Here is a 24,238-nt window from a genome sequence, read left to right as displayed (position 1 = left end):
GGGTGGCCGGAGAAAATATACAAGAAAGAATACAGATGTAACCAGCCAGGCAGGAGTGAACATATTCTAAAGGGAAATTTGTGTCCCTCCTTTCGGCATTAAATTATTGAGACAATGAACCCCACAAAATTGGCATTCCCCCTGAAATCTCATACTGAGAGAAGGAAAAGACTGGGTCCCTGGTACCAGCCTCCGAGAAGGTGATTTCTTCTGGTTCCACACCTTGTAAGGACATCTTGCGGAAGAGACCAGCACCTTGAGAATATGTGCAGGACGCTTCCTCCCCGAGGCTGTTTAGCTATGCTCACCCCTCAGTCTCTATTTTAACTTCAACCTCGTGTCAGGACTCTGAAGACGGACTTGGGGAAGTGGCACCTTTTTCTTTGTTGCTTTTCCCTGTGTGGCCACATTTACTATGTCTCCTTTCTCTGCGCTTCCTGATTACCTGACTACCTGATACCACCTATGAGGACAGGAAGTTGAGTCCAGGCGTAGTCTTTGCCCCTAAGCTCCCCTATATTACAGTATCTACCACCATGTGGCCGAGGGGACTATTGGTTTCAGTGAACAGACACTAGCGAACCAAGACTTATTTAAAGAAGATGCTGGGAGGTGTTGCTTCTGACAGAAGAATTATGTCCAGCCCATAGTTAGACTTATTCCTTCCGAGAATACTGTTTTTGGAGTTCCTCATTGCGATTCTCATTCTCCCACTTAAATACCCACTGTAAAAACGAATAGAGGTCGCCGCCTCTCATTCTCTCTCATTAAGCCGCCTTGCATTGCTAAGCTTGTTCCCACAGTGCTGTAGTTAAGCCACATAGGGACGAATGGGCATCCCGCACCCCCCTCCACTCTTCTTTATCCTCTCTGGGCCCCAGGAGGCTGGCCTGGAAGTAAGGCATCTTGGGGCTCCCATACTAGAGGGAAGAAGGAGGATGCTCATAGCGCCTGTGGAATCTTTCTGGAGCCCGGCAGTGATTCCTTCCTTCTGACTCCTGTTCCCTCTGTCTTCTGCCCTGTTGGGTACTGGACGGAAGGAATCCCTGCAAGTCTAACACTTGGGTCTTGTCCTGTCCCCACTCACACATCAAAAATTTGTCTCTTTATTAAACTCCGCAGAAAACAGACCAAAACAAAACCTCTCTCAATTGAAGAGATCCACCTGCTTACCACAAGGGCCTTGCTTTCTGATCTCAAAGAAACTGGGAAGGTGGAGAAAGTGAGTTCTGAGGCAGAGGTGAACCTGGGAAAGCCTGGGCTTGCATTTTCCCGTTCATTATATTAAAATAATTAAGACAGCCAATGAAATAAAGAGCTCATGAGTGGCATTTACACATCTTAAGTGAGCAATCACAGGCATTGTATAATTAATTTCCACTTACCACTCTCAGCTGCTAAGACTTTTTCTAGATGTCTGGCCCCTGCAGTTTTCAGTGGCAGGCAGGGAGGTATCTGCTCTTTGTTATGGATTCCAGGCATGCCAAGAGGTGTCTCCATCAAATCCTCACTGTTGTCTCATTATCTGGCTCGGAGCTGGTGCCCTGTTTCCTGCCTTTCTGACCTTCCGGAAATGCAGCAGCGGCTGATGCTTCAGGACAATGAGCCTGTGACCTTTATCTCACCCAGGTTGCTGCCCCACCCTGCATGACAGTTCAGGCGTGCACACACTCAAGCATACATGCCCAGGGAGTAAGTTACACAGCATGTGTCCCGAATCCGTGCAGCAGCTTCCTGCCAGCATGCATGGAGAACAGTCACCCTTGACTGGCCTCTGCAATGACTTCTGGTGACAATGATACTTTATAGGATTCAAGAGCCTGTCTTGGCTACCCGCATTGATCCTGAGTCCCCTGAAAAAACCCTTCATTTCTCTTCCACCTCGCCTTTCTTTTCCTGGTCTAGTTCCCTCCATGATTTGATAGCTGCCAATAGGGAATAAGCTGTTCCCACTAGAACTGAGCTGGCCATGGCAGAGCGAGGCCTGAGAAACAGGCCTCACTCCGTTCATGTCTTCACACGGAAGGCATGCTCTTGACTTCTTTGCTGCACCTGTAGTCTCTGGCACAGTTTGGGGCTTGCACAAGGAACTCAATCCATTTTGAATGAGATTCCCACGCAAAGGACAACATAATCCTAGATTGTTCAGAACAGTCCCTGTTCAGTACCAAGAGGCCCCAAGTCCCGTGTGAACTGGGATAGTGGGTCACTCGACTATGACACACCTTCATTCACTTTCTTGGACGGGGTGGGGGGGGGGGCTTTGGGTTGACTGAAGGCCTGAGCAATTCCTGCAGGGCAAATCAGAGAAGAGGCTGGGTGGGGACTGGAACTGGGTCAAAGTCAGCCACTTTATTTAAACCCACCAGAGGCTGTTCTTCCTGGCAACTGTAGGTCTGAAGAGGAAGAATTAACTGCATGTGTGGTGTAAGTTCATGTGTGTTCATGTGTGCGTGTGCTTTCTTATTACTCTCCACCTTCTTCTCGGAGTCAGCTCTCTCACTGAAGCCAGAGCTCACCGACCAGACCTGCCCCAACAAGCCACAGATCCTTCTTCCCCACCTCCCCAGCACTGGGGTCACAAACACGCACTGCCATGAGCCTGCCTGACGTGGGGGTTGGAGATCCGAACTCAGGTCCTTATGTTTGTTTAGCGGGTACTTTACCAATCTTAAAACTGGTATTCTTGAGAGGCTTCAAACTCAACTAAAAAGGCATGGTATACACACGGCCCAGCTCCCTTATCTCTCTGCAGGGGTAATCTGTGCATGTGTATCACATCACTGTCTCCAGTAGAATGGCTCTCCACCTGCGTGTGACAAACCCGACAGGCTCCTGTTTGCTGTAATCTTTCCCAGTCTTATTTCCCTGCCTGAAGGCTTATATCAACCCCCCCCACACACACACAGAGCCCATGTTTGGGCATGCTTCTGGGAGACAGGCTACTCTGAGGGAAGACCAGGGAAGCTGAGGCTCACCATCACATGTACCCTGGACTTCCTAAGGATCTGCCTGCCATATTTCCCAATGATCCCCATGAGAATCTTTTTGGTCTACACATCCTACCTGGATCCAATAGTCCAGTAAAGAAGCCATGGTCTAGCCCAGGCTCCTCTCAGAGGGGCAATGGCCATATTACGATTCATAGGCCCTTCCAGCTCTCTCTGGGGGCTGCTTGACCTTGGGAGGTGATTTTAATCAGGGATTCTCCTGTAGGCGATTTAGTAGTGTTCACATACATTCTCCTCTGCTCGCCAGCCCCTTTCATCAGTCCAGAAGTGACGAGCCCGACAAAGTGGTGGTTCACATCAGAGCCACTCTTTCTGATGTCCCCGTTCCTTCTGGAAGCTGCCCCCTTATTTCTTCCTGAACTCTCTGCTCTTTCTGGAAGTTTTTATTCCTTCTAGAAACCTCCACTCCCTCCTGAAGCGTCCCCCTTGTAACTGTGGCTGTCCCCAGGATCCAGCACAGAAGCAGGGGGCCCGGAAGACACCTATGTCAGAGGTCTAGGCTGTCTCCTTGAAGTTTTGCTGTGTGGAGATGGTGTGCTCTGCCATTCTCACAGGTTGCTCATGAGCTAACCGCACAGCCAGAGACAGTTCATACCTCCCTGGGTCCCACCTCTGCAGACCACTCTGCCTGTCCCCGTGTCTACTAAGGTCTCCCTTCAGAGGTCTGGTCGCCAGCCCACAATAAGCAAAGCCCAAACTTACTCTCACTCTCCCAGTTGATGCTCTCCCATAGGGTTCCGCCATCTTGGCAAATGGCACCTGTTCCCCCATCACTAGTGGGGATGCATCTTCAGATCTTTCCATTGCTTCATCTCCTTAGGTCACTGTGTTACAGATACATCCACTCTCCTCCCACTTCAGCCGCCAGAGTCCCACTGCAATGCCTTACCCAAAGTACGTGACAGCCCCCGACATGTCTGGCTGCAGCCACTCATTGCAGAGGCGTGGAGGTCTTCCAAATAGAGTTCACTAGTGCTCATGACACAGGGACCTGTGTGAGCCACCAAGCCACACTCCCTCCTCCCTTTCTTTGTGACTCTGACTGCATGGCAGGCTCCCTCCCATCTTGGGGGCTCCACTGGTGCTAGTTCCTGTGTTAGAAACAGTGGACCAGAGGGTTTGTCTACCCCCATAGCCTGAAGCATGCCCCGTACCCCACCTGGTTATTTCCTACTCTTCTATTTTTACCACATAGGGCATTTAGTACGGTCTGTCACCATTTGTGCTTTCCCCCTCTACTGCTTCAGGCCATAAGCTGTTAGCCTCAGATTCCCTGCCTATCGCACACTGTCCCAGCACACACTGGGCCATGCATGATTTTCCTTTTCTGCTTAGAAAACACCACACACCTAGCAGCTTAACGCAATACACACTCACAGTCTCCTGGTTTCTGTAACTCATCATTCAGACGGTGCTTAGCAGTGTCTCTGTTCAGAGCCTTGCTGGGCTGAAATCCAGCTGTTGACAGTGCTGCTTCTCGTCTGGGGCTCAGGATTGTCCACCAGGTGGCTTGGCTGGTGGCCAAGTTCACTTCTTTGTGTTAGAAGGCTCTTCCTGCTTTCCTGCTGACGGTTGGCTGGATGCGCCCCTCAGCACCCTCAGCTGCCCTCGTCTACCTGCCACCCAAGTCCTTCGGGCAGGTCAGAGCACAGAGTTCTGTTTGCTGTAGCCACCAGAGCCCATCTCTGTGACTTCCCCCTGCTGACACCACTGCAGGACTTGAGATCCACCCACCTAAAGGAGGACGTTGATACTGATTATTATCAACAATACCCAGAGAAGTATTAGACTGAGCAGCTTTCTTGGGGCCCTGGGTATACCCAGAGACCTGGGAGGAGAATCTCTCAGGGCTGGGAATCTCACAGGACCACATTAGAATTCTGCCTACACAGTGATGGGTAAATATGTGCTGAATGGAATCAAAAGGACTCCTTCCCGGCCAGCTGTTTGTATAGGCAATGCTTCCAACCCCATGAGGCTGCCTCTAGATGATACTAGGCAGGCATTTGTTTCTTTTTAATCTGAATGGGAAATATAAGAAAGAAAGGAGGAGTGTGTTGAGCCTGGTGTTGGGAAATGTAAGGCTAAGGTTCTACTCTGCTACCACCTTGCAGAGAGAGCATTAGTCACTCATTTAGCATGCTCGAGCCTCGGTTCTTTCATCTCTAGAGTGGGTATAAAATACCTGCAACACGGAGTGGAGAACCTTAAGTTCATTCTTGTATCCTCATCCATGCACACACACACTGATGCACCTCTGTGCCTGTGTATCCATGTACCCACTCACCCAAGCATGCACCCACACACTCACTATCTCATGGACCTGTGTACCTATGCACCCCTGCATTACCTGATAACAGCAAAGAAGAAGGGTGAAATGTGGCAAATTTGAGAAATCACCAGGCCTCACCTTGCCCAGCCCTGCTCCCATTCCTCACGGGAATACAGAGTGCGAAGGAGCCAAGGGCAGTAATCAGACACCCAAGACTGCAGGAAGTCACTCCCGAAAGATCAAGTACAGCCTTGAGTGCTCTTTTAAAGAAAATAGAATCACTTGAGTCAATTTCTCAGCCTCATGCCTGAGCAGGCCAGCCAGGGAAGCTCAGCAAACAACTCTGCTTGCTTGGATTCTCTATATTAGTCCTCATTTTGAAGCCAAATGAAATTGGACAACTCAGGCAAGCCCACAGACATACCCAGTCCCCAGAAAGGGGCCAGCAACTTGGCCAGAAGCCTCCCTAGTGGTAGGGGACATGTTCCCTTTGAAACCTTCAGGCTGAAGTGGGCAGCCAGTGATGCCATTGAACAGCCTGATGGTAAAATCTGTCCTGTGTTGTGGAACTCTCCTGTTGCACCAGCCAGTGTTCTTTGGTGACAAGCTAATTCCTCCCCTGCCTGGGTGGAGAGCCCTCTCTCCACCTCCTGATCTCATCATCTCCCTCCATCGATCAATTCTTCCCTGAGACCCAGGTCAGCACACTCTGCCAAGGAAGGCTGAGAGCCTCACCTTTACCGTTAACCCTGCCGAGACACTCGTTTTAATTTTCATTTGGCTCGGGGCCCATGTAAATGCTCAGTTCTGATCTAATTTCTAATTCATTTCTATCACCCATCAAATGCACCCCAGCAGGAAGACTTTAAAGAAGTGGGTTAGAAAACACCCAGTTTGGGTTCTTCCCCTAGTGGGGAGAAGCATGAGTTCTAGAATGTTCTCTCTGTGTTGCTGCCTTTGGTTGGCTCCCAGGTCCCGAGATTGGCATCTGAGCCCATCCCCTAGAGACACAGCCCATCCTGTGACTGTAAGATTCTGCTCTGTTCTAAGACCTCCCTGATTCACTGCCTGGCAGTGCCCTCAAAGGGTGCATACAAGAAAGGGATGCTGAGAGGGAGTGGCTAATTCTGCTGTCTGGGGTGGCTATTTTCTGAGATGTAGAAAACAAGCAATTTACAGAGACGGAGAGAGGGCGAAAGGGACACTTGAGATAAACAGCATTTCAAAAGATGCTTCTGTTTCCTCCAGTGGGAGTCCAGAGAGACGAAGCTGTGGACAGGGAAGAGAGGGCAGCATTTGACCCATGTGCATGGTTTATTCAGCCCACAGAACATAAACACGTGGACAATGAGCAGGTCCTGGTGACTGTGATGGAGGGGGTCAACAGCTGCCTCCCCTAGCTCGTCATGGTGGACTCACCATTGTCTCCACACCTTCCAGACTCACGACTGACTCACCGCCCCCACCCACACGACCTAGCAAGCCTTGGTGGTAACTGAGGATCCTTCAGTATAGAAATGGGATTAAGCTCTCAGGTTTCAGAGCTGCTTTGGCTATGTATGCCCTGTCTGGGAGTATCAGCCACAGCTTCCCCGAGCCACTCTGAGCATCTGTGAGAAGACCAAGAGACCCACGGTACCCAGCCTGTGTGGATGTGCTCTCAAGAAAGAGAACGGATATTTGGGAGAAGCTCAGCCCTGGCTCATAGCCGCCTCCTTTTGGAACTTGGTTCTGTTCCTCCATTTGTTTAGTCAATGCATATGAATGAATAGGGTACAAGGAGTGTAGTCCCTATGGGGCTGAGCAGGCAGGTCAGGCAGTCTCAGAAAAAATAATGATGTTTGTTATCTAACGTAGGGCCCTTGAGAGTAGAATAGGACCTTAATTATACAGATAAACAGAGTCATAACCTTGATAGGAGTAGAGGCAGACTGAGGCCCAGCCTGGGTGGGTATGCATTTACCAGTGAGATCTCAGCCCCATCACTTGGACCAGCCTCCTCAGCCTGTGTACTGACTTTAGCACAACCTCCTGGTCATCAAACAAGACATTTGCTCACCTCCCCAGAGCTCAGAATGCTTACCATGCAGAAAGAGGTGGCAGCTGTAGTGGTGACAGGAGCCAACTCTTTTGTTTTTCCCTGAGCACACAGACCCTGATGTTACTAAAGGTTACTGCATGGCTTTTAGCAGCCTTTCCAGAACGTTCCATATCTCAAAAGTTTTACATCAACAGTGCTTTCACCTGGCTCTGGGTGCAACAATAAAACACTTGAGTCAGGGTAACTTACAGATAACTGATTTTTTTTTTGATCAATGTTCTATAGGTTCTGAAGTTCAACATGAAGGAGCCACAGCTCAGTGCAGAGGATCTCCTTGTTGCCTAGCAGGGAAAAGTGTGGGGCACTGAGTGCTGTGGCTTAGATTTTAAATGTCTTTGGTGGGTTCCCTGTGTGAGCTATAGGAAAGTGACTCGAAGAGGTGGGACCTAGTAGAAGGAATTCCAGGTATTAGAAGGGCTTAGTGGGCCCCAGCCCCCTTCTTCCTCAGTTTTGTATTCTAGTCTTGAGGTGAATCATTACTTCCATACACTACCCTCCTTCCCTCCCTCCCTCTTCCCTTCCTTCTCCTCTCTGCTTCTCCCTCTTTTTTTTTTTTTCCGAGACAGGGTTTCTCAGTAGCTTTTGGTTCCTGTTCTGGAACTAGCTCTTGTAGGCCAGGCTGGTCTCAAACTCACAGAGATCCGCTTGCCTCTGCCTCTCAAGTGCTGGGATTAAAGGCGTGCACCACCACCGCCCAGCGCTCTGCTTCTCCCTCTTGTGGCAAGGTCTCACTATGTAGCCCAGGCTGGCCTCTCCCTCACAGAAACCCTCCTGCCTTGACCTCCAAAGTACTGAGATTGCAATTGTATAAGACAACACCTAGCTACACTTTCTTCTCTATAAGCTAATTGCCTTGGGCATTTCATCACAGCAATGGAAAGTAGATAACACAGCAATCAAACACTTTCTTTGATCAGGACCCACTCTTATGATAACACTCAGGATAGTCTGGAGCATTAATCACGTCATCAATCTACAAACGATTGCAGAGCCCTGTGACCTAATTGCCTCTTAGAGGTGTCACCTCTAAACAACAGTTGCACTGGGGACTGAGTTTCCTGTGAGAGTTTTGGGGCCACATTCAAACCTCAGCAAATGGGAAGTGTTTCACTGGTTTAGTCTGGGGCTCTTTTCAGAATCATTGGGAAAGCAGGCGAGGACCCTGACTCACCAGGGTTGCCCCAAATTTCCTGTATGCTTTTCAGCACCAGAATTTGTCTTTTCCACCTGCTGAACAAGATAGGCACCAGGCCAAGAGGGACAGAGCATCCTTTCCTGTGGCTGCTACTCCGCCCTGGAAGGGTTTCCTGGGGCCTTTTTCAGGGACAGCTTGATTCCCAGCTGCCAGCATCAGGCCCTCTTACCTGCGGGCAGGAAACAGCTTTCCCCATCACTCCCACACTTAGCTCCATGCTCCAGTTCCAAGAATTTCCTCTCTGACAGATGGCTGGGCAGCTCACCAGAGGAGGAGAGCCCTTTTCTGATTCCTGCCAGCTTTGTTTATCCCAAACTGGTCACCTTGGCTAGTCTATAAACAAAGCAGTCCAGGTCATCTTTGCACACATGGTGCTCAGGAGCTGAGAAGCAGGGGCTTTATCCCCCAGGCACTGGATGCCCCGGAGCACCCATTCCCTAAGACAATTAGCTTTGTAAGTGAATGAGGCTAAAGGAGGCCATGAGCTACCCATGGGGGACTCCACCAGGCTTGAACCATCGAAGTGTGTCAGGACTTCAGCCCATTGGTTGGCAAGAACAGAGGACATGGTAGAAATAGGCATAACTGAGATAGGGAAAGTGAGGCCGGCGCTGGTCCATAAACAGGCAGGGTCCTCAGGATCCCTTACAGCCCAGCATCTCTAACTAGGGGCATATTCTTCAGGGGGCAGATGGATCAGAGCCTGGAAATACAGGAACCAGAGTCTAGTTCTCTGGAGGACGAGGGGGCCAGAGAAGGAGCAAGAGTCCATTGAAAGGGATGAGTAGTATCAGAGAGAGGTTTCCTTCCGTACTCCAGTAAGAAATGGGATTGGTGGTGAAACAGACAGAAGGTTTAGCACACAGCCCAATCAGAGGAAGGCAAGAGCAGCAGGTGCAGAGAATTCAGACAGCAGCAGCTGCATCTGGGCCAGATCACCAGGCGGCTACTGCTTCTCTCCGCAGACGTCGGGGCTGGTAGGCTACCGATACATAGCCCCTCGACGTGGGTGAGGGGCACTTCTGCGGTAAGCAAGAGAAAGATGAACAGTCCAGCAAGTGGGGCACACTGTCCATTTCTTCGCGCACGTAGCCCTGGTCTGAGTGTAAGGCGAAGGCTCCACTTGCAGAGACACACACGACAGATCTGAGACAAACTGTCACAGCTGAGAGGTGTGTGTCTCATTCTTGCTCACCTTAGAGCCACTGGCCAGAGCAGGCCCTAGGCCTGAGACAGTGCTTAAGGTAGAAGAGAGTGGCAGGTGTGTGTTGCCTGGAGCACCTAGGAGCTCAAGAGCTACAGGTGTCCCTAAGGAAACAGCTTAGCAATGCAGGCCGGAGGGCAGCAGGGTTCAGGCTGTTTGGCTGAGTCTGGGTGTGTTATGGTTCCTTTTGTCAAGGCTGCAACAATACTTGACAAAAGCAACTCAGAGAGGAGGGGCTTATTCAGCGTCCAGTTTGACGGCGCGGTACACCGCGGCAGAGAAGTTGCGGCAGGTGCCGAAGGCAGCCACTCACGTCATAGAATTCTGCCTTCAGGAAGCCGACCACGGATGCTGGTACTCAGCTTGCTTTCTTCTTTTTATTCACTCTGCCTCTCCACTCCATGGGATGGTGCTGCCCACACTGTAGCTTGTATTTTCCCACCATGTTGAACCCAATGTAGAAATTCCCTCACAGGCATGCCCAGAGGTGATTTCAGATCCTGTTAGGTTGACAATCAATATTAGCTATCACACAGAGTCGTTCTCCAGACTACTGATGAACAATGCAGCATGCAGAAGCCTCCCCAGGCAGCAACAGAATGCTTGCAGAACATGGTGTCTCACTACCTGAACCTCTAGGTTACTGAGTGCCTTTGTCGGTGCTGTGCATGGGTAAGCTTGGTCCCGTTAGGCACAGGACAGGGGTAGGCAGCAGCAAGGTTCCTTGGCCTGAAGCAGATCAGGGAATGCTGGGGCTCACAGCTTACATGGCTGGTTGTGTAAACACCTTTAAGCTGTCTGAATCTTGGTTGTAATTCCATTAGCTACATGGGATTCTCTAAGCTCCATAAAACACAAGGCTATTGGACTGTTTGCCTCTGCTTTTTTAATTTTTACAATTATTCCAGCTGCATGCAGAGCTCTTGGTGTTTTACAGCCTGGAATGAGTATCTCTTGTGTAGGCCAGCATCTTCAAAACATTAAACGATGTTTAGGCAGGCTCTGGGCCAGAGGATGTTGGGGATTTTTTCAAGAAGATGTAGGGGAACCTAGCAGTTGACAGCAAGGAGCCCAGGAACAAGGGTTCTACTTTGTCATTATATGTAACTATCTTTTTTTAATTTTTTTTTTTGAGACAGGGTTTCACTGTGTAACAGCCCTAGCTGTCTTGGAACTAGCTCTTGTAGACCAGGCTGGCCTCGAATTCACAGAAATCTGCCTGCCTCTGTCTCCCGAGTGCTGGGATTAAAGGCATGCACCACCACTGCCCAACAACTATCTTAACCAGCCATGGAAAGTGACAGTGACCCAGAGTTCTGCAATCAGGATTTGAAGGTGTCTCTAGGTAGGTGAAAAAAGGCTTGGGATGGGGCTCAATCCACTGTTTGTAAAGCCTTATACACCACTGATTACATGCTCACTACTGCATGGTTGTGGGTATGCAGGGTCTCATCCTCACAAAGGCATTCACACAGGCATACACATAGATGCATAAGCATGCCCAGTCATGCACATGAGTACATGCTGTGGGATAACCCTTCTGTACACTGTGAATATATGTTGTTCTCATTGCTCTCAAAAGCTGCTTTGGCCTATAGCAAGGCAGAACATAGCTAGGCAGGAAAGCCAAACTGAATATAGGAAGGAAGAAGGGTGGAGTGGAGGGAGATGTGAGCCCGCCACCAAGAAACAAGATGCCAGTAGACCAGTAAAAGCCACAGCAACGTGGCCATATATAGATGAATAGAAATGGGTTAACTTATTTTTTTATTATTCTTTTTTCTTTTTTATAATTTATTTATTTATTTACTTAGGTAATATAATAATTTATTTATTTATTAAAGACTTCTGCCTCCTCCCCGCCACCGCCTCCCATTTCCCTCCCCCTCCCCCGATCAAGTCTCCCTCCCTCATCAGCCCAAAGAGCAATCAGGGTTCCCTGACCTGTGGGAAGTCCAAGGACCACCCAAATGCTTACATTTAGTTAGTAATAAGCCTGTTACTAATAAGTTAGTAATAAGCTAGTTAGTAATAAGCCTGAACTACAGGCTAAGTAGTTTGTAATTAATATTGAGCTCCTAAGTGATTATTTAGAATCAGCTATGGGATAGGGTAGGACAGAGGAACCTCCGCTTACAAGTACATATGCATATATACACAAACATACACTATACAGAAATACACACACACACACACATCAATGTTTTCCTGATTCAATGGTTACAAGATTATTCATGGCGGATAACTCTTGAATCAACTCCTAAGTCTCAAAGCATCTGTGCCACCTGTCTCTCCTTACTGAGCCCCAGGAAGACTCTAGTGGAGGAGACAGCCCAGCCTGCTCATGTTTCTTATTTCCAGTCTGGTTCTGCCGCTAGACAGGGGCATGGCCAGGCTTCTTCTGCCTTCTCTAGCCTCAGCTTCCTCCCAAGAGTCAGTGCGATGGTTCATCCTCACTGTCAACTTGGATGGATTTAAAATCACCATGGAAACACTTCTGGGTGTATCCACGAGGGTAGTTTTGGAAAGGTTTAACTGAGGAGGGTAGACTCACCTGGAAGGTGGGTGGCACCAGCCCCTAGGCTGGGTCTTTGGTTGAAAAAAAAAATGGACAATGTAAGCTGAAATCTAAACCTTCATCTCTTTCTGCTTCCTGAGCACAGATGCAGTGTGGCTGCTGCCTCATGCTGCTGCTGCCATGGCTCCCTCCATGATGGGCCAAAGGAAACCCCCTTCCCTAAACTGACCTGGAAGTGTACCATCACAGCAACAGGGAGATTCCCTAAGGGGGTCAGCTGAAGCTTATGGACTGGGTTTGAGTCTGCAGGCTCTTGGCAGTCTGTCTGTCACTAGGACACTTAGGAACAGCTCCGTCCCACTTGTCACTTGCATCCTACTTAGTTCTATGTCATCTCCTGGCAACACATATGAAAGGCATCCTGTGAGCAAGAGAGATCACAGTCTGGGAGAGGGGGACAGGACCATCAGAGCCCTCGAGGCTGAAGCCACGAAGCATGAGGACATGCTGAAGAAACCATTCTCCGGTCTGTAAGCAGAAGGAGAGAGCGAAAACATTGTGGATCGGTGGAGGCCGAGCAAATGTCTGCCAAACCAGGAGCAGACCGAAGCCTCCAGGAAATGGGATTCTCAAAAGAGGAGTTGACATTACCATCCCTTTGATGTGCTTAATAACAAAGTAAAGATTAACTTTGAAATTTAAGTGGCAGGAAAAGAAGGGCATAATTCTTATGTTTATCGAAAGAGGATCTGAACTCATAGATGAAACAGAGTACATGGAAAGCACCCTGATTTCTGTTTGTTTGTTGGAAGTGGGGGTAGGCAAGCTGTGGACGGGAAGCTAGCTGAGGGCTGGCGAGGGGATCTGGAAGAATCCCTTCCCCCAGAACCTGACTCTGAACCTGCGGCAGGGATACTGTTGGCATGAAGAAGCTCACAGAGCTCAGTCATATGATCTGGGAACCTACTGAGGGAACCAAGGAGTGAGTGGATGAAGAAAATCAATGGCAGAGATAACTCTATCACATGAGAACCCTGGTCCCCTGCCTTTGGAAGCCTGATGAGAAAGCCCAGCTAGAGCTGAAAACACTGGCCCACCGCAATTCACAGCTCAGGAGCCTCAGAGCAGGTTCCGTCATTTTCTTGAGAAAATTAAGAGACATCAGGGGCCTGGAAACATGACTATAGAGCTGAGCGTGCAGGGTGTGGCTGGTCAGGAGGATTACTTGCAGAAGATGGGTTACACTGACCATGGCAGGGAGGCGTTGTGGTTCTCTTGCTCTGAGTTCAGGATGAGCTGGGGTCATAGCAGGAAAAGGCGCCTTCCTGCTCTGCATTCCATCCTCCACCTGCATTCATGCCATATCCCTGGGTAGCAGCAAGTGGCTCTACCCCATCCCTGGAGGGAAGCGGAGCCTGGCACAGCAGGCTTATCTACCGCAGCATGAATAGCAACAAGAGTTAGACATGGAGACAGAAGGTTTCCAGGGCACTAGAGTGCCACCATGCAGACTCCAGGCCTTGCCCAGATCTTCAGACCCCAGGTTTACTCATCTTTTCATCAAAGCAATGCATGCTGAGTCCTTGCAAGTACTGGGCACCAGTCCACATACAGAGAATACAGTTGAGGCAAAGATGCTTCACTTTCCTCGAGTTTTCACATTGGGCAGGAGTGTGTGTGTGTGTGTGTGTGTGTGTGTGTGTGTGTGTTACAGTGTACAAATAAATTAGTGAGAGAAAGCAGCTAAGTTCATTCCACCCGGGGGCAATAGGTGCTATAGAGGAAAAGAAGCCAGGAAGGGTGCAGAGAGACGAGGACACAGGGACAAGGACTGCCATTTAAACAGTACGGGTCACTGATAGCCCAGGTAAGGGCTCTAGCGAAGATACCCTAAGGAAGCAATAAGAGGAAATATGAGCTGGGGATGAGGGTGTGGCAGGTGGAAGGCAAGCATATATCAATATCTCGAGGCAGGAAAAGGCCTGGCATAGAGCGCCATATTGTTAATGACAAGTAAACACTGACTTGTTCCAACATTACGACTGCTTACAAGGGAGTGACAGCATCCTAAGTAGAAGCCAGTCTCTGGAGAAGCAGAGGAGGAGGAGGAAGCAGCTGAGGGGGTTGAGAGGATGAACTGAGGCCCCTCGACAGGACCACTGACAGAGCCTTGGGCCCTGGCCTTGGAGGAGCTAACAGTGTAGCGGCTTGGATAAAAGTGTAGTTGCCTCTTCCCCCCATTCCCTTTCTTACTTGGGGAAGCCCAGGCTGCAGCAGAGAAGGTGGGTAGAGGTAGTAACAGCTTGCACAGATGTATGCCGATGAGCTTGTGACAGTTCCTGCCTGAGTGACAAGAGGCCTGACAGGGACAGCTCCACAAACAGAGACTGCTCAGGCTAGAAACACAGTCACTGGGTCAGGTTGAGCCACTATACACAGAGCCCATGGCGACTCTGGGAAGGAGGGCTCTGTGAGGAGAAGCCATTCCCATGGCTCTGCACTGCTTGATTTAGAATCTTAAAAGCCCAAATTCTTCCATCATTCCTTATCTCATTCAAGACTCCAAACAATCCCAGAGGTAGAAATAAAACATCTCAATTCTACAGATAAGGAGAATAGGGTTCGCACAGGTTAAGAACACACTGGTGGAAGACTCTAGAGAGAGCTGGAACTGCATAGCTGGCCGGCCAAGTGTCCAGCTCTGCCATCAGTGACTGAGGCATCGGTCACCTCCACCAGCTGTGACATGTTACTACGGCCTCTTTAGCCTGTCACCCGCACTGCCACTCACACAGAACCTTTGTTCCTGTTGCCCCTTTGCTGTCCTCAGAGGCTCTGCAGACAGACAGGGCAAGGAGTGGCTGAAGGTCCCCACAAGGCACCTAAGAAAACCAAAGAAAGAAGTGACCAAAAGGGAACCTTCCTCCTTCCTCCAGGTTTTGAACTTAAGACTTGAACTGACAGGTCAGGCTCCTGCAATGTTTATGGAGCTGAGCTGAGTCCTGATGATCATGTGACAGTCCCCTGCCTGAGTGACAAGATGCCTGACAGGAGCAGCTCCCCAAACAGAGCTCAGGGTAGAAACACAGACACTGGGCCAGGCTGAGACACTAGGAAGTGACTTTGGACCAGCAGTTCACCCTTCCTCAGAGTGTCTCTCTCCTGTCTGTTTTCTACCTTCAGTTAGTCAGGACCATCTCTCTGCTACTGGTCACCTTCCTTCCCATCCCACACAGTGCCACTCTAGTCTTAGACCCCTGCTGGCCATGGGTCCTAGGACTGAGCCTAGCACTGTGAGTGCCTTCGACACCTCCACTGCCTCCAGCTGGCTCACCATTTATCCTCTGTTCCTCTGGACTGGGGAGCAGATGAACCCATTGTTCTCTTTGGCATCTGCACCCCAGATCCATCTTCTGCTTCTCCAGAGCCCCTGCTCAGTGCCTCTGGTGCCAGGGACTCAGGTAACTCCCCTTCAGACCTATTTAATCACTACAGAAATGGCCTGGATCCCAGCTCCCCTAGTTCACCAAAGTGCTTTTGAAATGTGCTCGTGGTCTTGAGAACAGTCTGCCTCTAAAGGAGAGAGAATAGAACAAAATACAATAGAATTGAGTGTCATAGCACAGACTACAATGGGAAACGGCAGAATGCTTTGTGCATTGTAAGAGTAGGCATTGTTTCATAGAAGTTCTGCTTCAATCAGGGGTGGTGTGTATAGGGGCATGGGTGGGCGTGTTATCCTGGGTCAGATGGAAACTTCTTACTGTAGATGATGATAAATTTTTATTTTGAGGAAATACTGCTCCAGCTCCTTTCCTTAGCTGGTGGTCTTCCCCTGGAGTCAAATTCCTCATGGTAAATTTCCCTCTTTGATTCCTCCTCTGCCTCTGGCTTATCATATCCAGCCCCAGCCTTGTGCAACCACTGCTATATACCAAGGCTTCCAGAGTCAGGTATTCCAGACACAGAGGCTTCTTCTCAGACTCTGTATCATCCATCTGCCTGCGGGTTAGGGCAACCTAGAGCTCTTTCATCCCATGGGAGATAACTAGCTTCTGATTTCCATGGCTCCTATTCCATCAGCACCTATCACTGTCCACTGGCTTCTCCCTGGTCCTGACTCTCTCACCATCAATACCTTTCTGGGCTCTTAGTCTCTGTTCTTCTCTTTGTACACCCTGTCTCCCCAGATGCGGCTTCCTTACTCAACATAAGAGGCTCTGATTCAGCTCCCCTGTCGTCCTCTGTGTAGCTCTCTGTGCTGGTCTTCTGGGAAAGGAGCGGGCTGGGCAGGGACGCCACTGAGATCAGTTCAGTTATAAGGTTTGCTTCACCACTTTCGGCAGGTGAGGCACACTCCGCAACTGCCACCTCTGCTTCACACAGAAAGTTGTGAGGGTTAGCAGAGAGGGTTTTTCTCTGTCACTCTTCCTCTGCAGGGAGCACCTTAGAATCCACAACTTCTCACTTCAGCCTTCACAGTGCACAGTGACACTTAACTGTGCAGAGAGTGACGGCGTATCTCGTCTATTCATCCAGGCTGCCAGTCAGAGCCATGGATTGTTAAGGATGTTTTAAAAACAGCAATTTCCAGACTCTGCTTAAAATTAATGAGGTAGAATCTCATGGGAGAGCTTTTGGGCAGTTTAAAAATTATTAGTATTATTATTAGTAGTAGTAGTAATAGTAATAATAAAAATAGCTACTATAATAATTATTGGAGTGGCATTTCATTTGTATTTTAATAAATAAAGCTTGCCTGAGGATCAGAGAGTAAAAGAGCCACTCTGGCCACCCTTACAGATCAGGCAGCAATGACACACACCTTTAATCCCAGTAGCCACAATGACACACACCTTTAATCCCAGTAGCCACATGAATTTGCCATAGAAACCAGGCAGTAATGGTGCACATCCTTAACCCCAGAACTAGAGAGGAATATAAAATGGGAGGAGACAGCACTCAGGCTCAATCTCATTCTGAGGTTTCCTGGAGGCAGGATCGCCATTTTGGACTGAGATAGAGGAAAAAGCCAGTGGCTGGCTGCTTTGCTTTTCTGGTCTTCAGGTTGAACCCAATATCTGTCTCTGAGTTTTTATTAGTTGTGCTTCAGATTATAATAATAATAATTATTATTTTGAGATGATATCATTATGCAGTCCTGGCTGGCATGGAACTTGCTATGTAGATCAGGTTTGCATTGAACTCACAGAGATTCCCCTGCTTCTGTCTCTGGAGTGCTGCGATTATAGGCATGCAATACCACATATTTTGCATTCATCATATTTTGAAGTTACTAAAAACACAGAGTGTAGAAAAACAGCTCAAGCACCCTTATTCCAGCTTCCCTAATGTTAACATTTTTTTTAAAAAAAAACATTTTGTGGCACTGAGGATGAAGCTTGGAGCCCTGTGCATGCTAAGCCAGTGCTCAACTAATGAGCTACATCCCATAGCCATTGCTAACTTTGTACACACTACCGTCAATACCACAGTCAGGATACTGGATGCTGCTTCAGCTCACACATCTTTGCCCAGGTCTCCCAAAATGCAGATTCTCACTTGGGTATGCACAGGGAGCTGAATGTAGCTTTATCACCGATGCAGCTGAGTGTAACCACCCCTGCAGCCAAGTTACTTCATTGTACCATTGCTGTCAAACTTTCTGGGGGTTTGAAAGCTCCCAAGTATGTTTTTTGATGTACATTATTCATGGGTAACCATGGCACCAGCACACTGCTCTGCTACCTCCATGTCCCAGGACAATGGCCACCATCTCTTATATCACCTTGGCTTGAAATTTTGAGTCACGAGTGCCCTGGTCCCCTTTTTTTTTGGCCCTTCTGTCCATGCCAGGTCCCACCAATTCTTCCTCTGTAATGTCTCTCAGGTTTGTATTTTCTTCTCAGTCCTCCTGGTCTTAGACTTCTGGTCAAGCCTTCTGCAAGAACCTCCCTACCCATGCCCCTTCTTCCAGAGGCACCTTCCCCACCAGGATCACAAAGCAGACAAGCCTGTCCTTTGCTCAGTCTTCAACCCCTTATTCCTCTCACCAAAACCATATGATGGTTACCAGCATTAACACAATAAAGTCTGCATTTTAAGGATTCACATAAGAAATCCTCCACATCTGACTCACTCTCCTTGTCTAGATTTCTTAGAATACCAGTCACAGCATCCCTTCGCTTTCTACACAGATTAAAGTCAAACAGCATCTCTTCCTTAGTCTATGACCAAACGTGTTGGAGTGAGATTGGGGGGGTGCTTATTTGGAAATGCCCTCCTCTCTGTGACAGAGGCTCTGCCCCCCTCACCTCCTCGTGTGAGATGAGAGGTAGGGCACACAACTCTCTGGGGAATCCTTCCACTGAATCCTAAGTGAGGGTGGGAACCAGGAGAGCTGGAGGCTGGGCCTTTCCTAGCCCCCTCCTGACCGCCTCCTTCAGAAAGGTATTGCCAACTTGCCCACATCATTGATGTCCCCTTCTTTTGTGTCCATGGAACAATGAAGCACGTGAACCATGAGCGTTCCCTTTGGAAAGCTCTCCAGTCCCCTCACAGCTCTGCTCCTGTGGTTCTTACCTCATGGCGAGAGAATGAAAAGGGAAATTCACTTATTGAGATGAAAGGCATTTCAATTATCTGATATGTTTCAGCTTTAATTGATAAAAAATCACAAATAGCCCACCTCATTACAGCAACCAATTCATTGGGAAATTTGCTACCTACACCTGAGAAGGCTTGAACGCAATGCAAGCTCAGGGACTTGTGATCCACGTACACAATAGTTGATTGTTTCTTAAAGTTATGCATTTTCATAAACACATCCACAGATGTGGTTTCTGCTGAGAACAGTGGTTGCTCAGCTGTCCACACCTGATCTTTAAGTCCAGAGAGTCCTGGGAATTTATGAGAGTGGGAATCAGAGGATGCAGAACATGCACCAAGGTATAGGAGTAGTTGGAGAAAGAGACACACGGAAGAGTTCAATAGGGCACTTGGAGGCAGTCTCGAGCCTTTCTGGGGACAGAGCATGGACTTTAAAGGGGAACAAGTGATTTGCAAAGATATCCAATAGCTCAACTTGCTTTCATCTGGCTCATGTCTATCAGTATCCCCATCATCAGCACCATCCTCACTCCTGTTTGAAAACTACCCAAGTGAAGGTGAGGACCACCACCAGTGAAATGATACATCACAGGAGACAGTCGCTGTGTGTGAGGCGGGGCGGATTCAAGCCCTTGCATCGCCTCCTATTGCATTAGAACGCTGGGAGAGAGAGCGGTCAGCCCCTGAATTCCCAGCCTCTTTGGGATGCACGCAGACTTTCCAAGCAGTGACCATCATGAAATCTGTCCCCAAGGTGACACCCCTAGATGGGACAGCCATTGGGAGCCTTGAGAAGTGTAAACACAAAGACGCAGACTCTCCGCGGCCTTCACGGGCCAGGGCCTGGGCTCCAGGGAGGCGAGCACTCACCGTTGCTGCTGTTGTCGTCCACCAAGATGATCTCCTTGAGCAGGTGTGGCGGTGTGCGCTCCATGGCCGAGTGGATGGAACGCAGCAGCACCGAGAGCGCCTCGTTGACGAAGATGAACACGATGCTCACCTCTGGGAGGCTGTCGGGGAACGAGAGGTTCCGGCACCTGGAAAGGAGAATGACTGAGCTCTTAGACCTGCTGGTGACACCAGGAATGGGCCTACCCCAAATTCCTTCAAGTCTGCAGATGGGCTCAGAAGCTTAAGTTCTACCCAGGGCCTCATCTCTGGTATGCTGAAGGTGGGTCTTGCTTGAGCAGCACAAATCTAAAGCTACTGAAAGCCTGGCCCACAAGCACATGAGAATGGGTTGGTGGCCATGGCAGCTGCACAGCAGGACCTAAGTGCCCAGTGCAGGGCTTCTTAAGACTTCTAATAACTATAACCTCTTCTTACTCGGGAAATTCTTAAGTGACATGGAGTATATAGGTGCCTAAAATAGATACTTAAATCAAACTTTTAATCATAAATCATTATAAAATTAATTTATCTTAAGTTAATTAAGATAAAATCAACTTATCTTAAATTCTTTAGTAAACTTATCATTTATTAAAGATAAGACAAAACTGATATATGAGGGCTCTCCATATGCCTGTCTTTTCAGCACAGCATAGTCCAAAGGCACACTAAACTAGATGGGAGTGGCGGTGGACGGGATATATGAACAGTTCTGCTATCTAGAGTTAAAATATTGTGTTTCTGCGGGGTCTGAAAACTTTGCACAGTTGGTAAAAATGCTGCAATCTTGACCCTGGCCCTCTGGTTCAGGAAGCACCCACGGATGCCACTGGGGTGTACAAAGTGCGTGTGTTGAGCGTTCAGAACTGACGTTGCGTGAGGTGCGACATAACACTGGTGAGCGCCCCCAGAAACTTCTTGGATTCATCCTGAGTGTGACTTTTGAACTACGCTTTGGTCTCTGTGCACTCAGAGCTCTTTCACTCTTTTCATGCCTCTCACACCCCCACATTAAGTTAAGTGACCCCAGATGGGTTCATGAGCCATAGGCTAAGAAGTGTTGACTAGGGATACACATGGCCAGTGGCCGGGTCTCTCTGAACATTTGCTGGAAGGATGGCTCAGCATTTCTAAACCAAGGGGATGGAGAATTCAGCCAAAAGGAAGATTTAGCGTTTCCAAAGGCAGGGAGGTTAGACCTTAGGTGACCAGCTTTAGGGGAGCTGAGACTCCATTCAGAGACACGCCTCTGTTGAACCCACTCTTCCTCACTCCAGAGAGTGTTCTTCACATCCCGATCATCAGGGACCCAAAGGAAAATTAAAGTCAGAGTCCCAATACTGATTGAGCAGCAGGAGGACCAAACCAAATGTCACTCATAGCTGAGTGGTCCCTACTAATGGCTCTAACGGAAGCTCACTGACGTAGAAGAATTCCAACTCTGCTCTCTGAACATCTGTACCAAACTCTTCTGCGAGGAAGAGCTGCCACCAAAGGAGCTGCCCCAACCATGTCTTTCTGCACGGGAAGAGGAGCAAAGAACCATGAAATCAGATCCCACAAGAGGCCAGACAAGAAGAGCACACTTCCCAGGGTCATTCTTTTCACTAAAGCATAGCCTTCATGGGCAGGTTTCATGAAAAGCTCTTCCAGAAGGTTCTGAGCCTCACCTTCAAGACAGCCGAATGAAAGGAGAGAGCCCCAGGCTTGGGGAGGAAGCCACCCACACCCACCACGTGGCACCAAAGGCTCCAGGGGTTTAGGGCTGGTCGCTGTGTTACTTTGTTCTAAAGCGGGGGTGCAGCCAAGTCAGAGCGCGAGGTAATGAGCGCAGGAGCTCGGTGCTTCCGTTCACAGTAATTAAAGTGCCGCAAGGTAGGCAGGGCCCTGCTCATCTTAATGAGGAAGGCTGCAGGATAGCCAGACGGAGCAATCTGGAGAAATCACCATGGGGCCCCAGCCTGCTTAAGAGCGGGAGATTAATAAACGAAAATCACTGTCTCTATGGTTACCAGAAATTTACAGAAACTTCTCCCATTCTATTTCCAGCTCTTCTTCTCTCTCACCAAAGGGAGGTGGGGGAGGGAAAGGAGTTGAGCCTTTTCCCAAATATGCTTCACACTTGTAATTTTAATGCAGCCATTAAGCTAACGACTGACACAGCAGACTTTCGTTCTTGTTCTTAACGGAGTAACTACCTACTGAGCCTCGTATACCTGGTAGGGATGAGGCTAGGCACTGGGGCACAATGGGACACAGACAAAATTCTTGTCCTCATGGGGCTTATGCTTTGACAAGAGAAATGGATGAACATGGAAGCCAGTCGATGCAAGTGTTCAGATGAAAAGAAGCACAGGGAACATGCACAGCGTGATGTGTGGACAGCGCTTCCAGAGAATGGTCAAGAAGCCCTCTGTGAAGAGGGGAGATCTGAGCAGACTCTTAAACAGTGAGGAAGAGTGGATCATACAAGGCCACAGGATCAGTGGTTAGACAAGAGACAAGTCCCCTGCCTAACCACAGTGAAGGGAGGAATTTCTTCAGCTCATCAGACCCTTCCCAGAGATCATTTTGTCTTTTGTTATGGTGGATGCAACTTTAATTAAAATCAAAGAGAAGGTTTGTGGACGACAGCCAGGTAGTTCTGTTGGCTAGAACTCATTAATGATAGGCAATCAAGACCAGACAGCGGGGCTTTCCCTGAGCACGGAAACGGGAGAATACTGACATGTGCATTCCTTACTAAGTTCATGTTAAAAGCAGTGCCACATGGGCCTGGAAAGATTGCTCAGTGGTTAAGAGCACTTGCTGTTCTTCCAGAGGACCTGAGCTCAATTCTCAAAGTTTACATCAGGCAGAATCCACATATTCTGGCCTCTTTAGGCACTTGAACATATGTGGCACACACATGTGCTCGTACACACACACACACACATCAGAGGGGGGATACATATATGTAAAAACAAACCTTAAACAAAAGTGATCCACACAAGGTCAAATGACGCCCTGGTTTTTAATCTTTTGAGGACAGTGGACGCCTCCCAGTGATGTCACTGTACGGTCCAAGTTCATTGTCTTCACTGGGAAACCTCATGAGCGATGAGTGACCCTTGACCCCTCTACCTGCCCAGGGTTTCCTGCAAATTCAGTTTTCAGATTCTCACTTCTGCCTTTTCAGATCATTTTCCAGAGACAGAGTTAATCACCATGTCTTCCCCCAGTCTCCTCCCTTACTTCTGACCATGGTTACCTAGATTCCCCATTTAAATTTCCCCGTGACAGCCATGATGGCCCCTGTAAGTCCGTTTCCAGGTGGTCATTCTCCAAACATAATGAGAGACATAAGAGAACCCTGATACATCATGTCATACCCACACTCATTTATAAACTCTCCCTGAGTGCCAGCAAATATAGTTCCTTGAGAGCAAGGATTGCTTTTCAACTTAAACAAGGACTTGGACATAGTAGGTGGTCAGTCAGTGTCTGGGCATCAAACAGAGCACAAGTAGGCATGTTTATCTTCTGTGCAGCCTGGACCTTATCCGCACACCACTGATCTGTCTTGGATGCAGGCTCTTGTTGGACTGTATGTCTTTACCTGCATTTATGGCCGCAGTTCTTCAGTCTCTGTTAAATGGCACCCTGAGGTCAAATGTACTCACCCCTTTGAAGCCTTCTTTCCCCCTCTTTACTGGGATTCTGATCATGGTGGGTCCCTCCCAACCCAAGGCACCTTCTCCCCCCCCCCCTTTAGTTTTTCCACACCTGCCTGAAAGGGTCTGTGTGAGGAGAGGGGTGAGAAGCCCCACCAGGCATTACAGCAGGGATGAAGGCACCCTGCTCAGCTCGGCCTCCCATGTTGCGTGACCTCGGACAAGCCTTGAATCTCTCTCGTGTTTTCACCATGGGAAGACAAGATCACCCAAAAGTCTTTTGCTGAGCAAGCTTGAGGCTCTTTGATCATACATGCAGTGAACAGAACGCACTTGGCTGAAGAAATTACTGCATACTCTGTCTTCCTCCCAGGCAGTACCTTACCACCACCCACGGTTACAAGGGACATCCCTTGCTACCACAGCAGCTAGGGAAGGTGATTTGTCTGGACTTTTCTCCACTTCGGAACAATGACTGCTTCACACAAGCTAGGATGGCTGGCCACCCTGTCCACGGACCGTGCGTTTCCTGAGGGCCAAGAATGGCTTTGCTCACAGCCTACCCGTGCCTAGCACAGTGCCTGGAAAAGAGTAGACATTCTGCTGATTTGTTGAAAACGTTTCCTTCCAAATCCTCCCCAGTTCCCCGCCTGCTACACACATGTAGCTGCGGTTACAATTTTTCTACTCGGCACCGAAGCAGAGCTTGCATTGCTGAGGGAAGGAAGCAGAAAGAGAAAAGGCAGACCACATCAGTCAAAATAAACACATATTAGCCGGCGATAGC

At 48.8% G+C, this 24,238-nt stretch overlaps 1 protein-coding gene across 1 annotated transcript in view; it reads right to left on the bottom strand.

Moving 5' to 3' along the window:
• The window catches only part of Galnt18 (polypeptide N-acetylgalactosaminyltransferase 18), a 308,794-nt gene that overhangs the window by 112,482 nt on the left and 172,074 nt on the right, over window positions 1-24,238 (bottom strand). The window contains exon 3 of the mRNA XM_050125905.1: window positions 19,781-19,947. Within this exon, the coding sequence (XP_049981862.1) occupies window positions 19,781-19,947 (167 nt within the window). The remainder of the gene's footprint in view (window positions 1-19,780; window positions 19,948-24,238) is intronic.

Source organism: Alexandromys fortis, unplaced genomic scaffold, assembly GCF_014885135.2.
Source record: "Alexandromys fortis isolate MF-2015 unplaced genomic scaffold, M_Fortis_MF-2015_v1.1 scaffold_250, whole genome shotgun sequence".
Lineage (NCBI taxonomy): Eukaryota > Metazoa > Chordata > Mammalia > Rodentia > Cricetidae > Alexandromys > Alexandromys fortis.
This window is presented reverse-complemented; position numbering and strand designations above follow the sequence as displayed.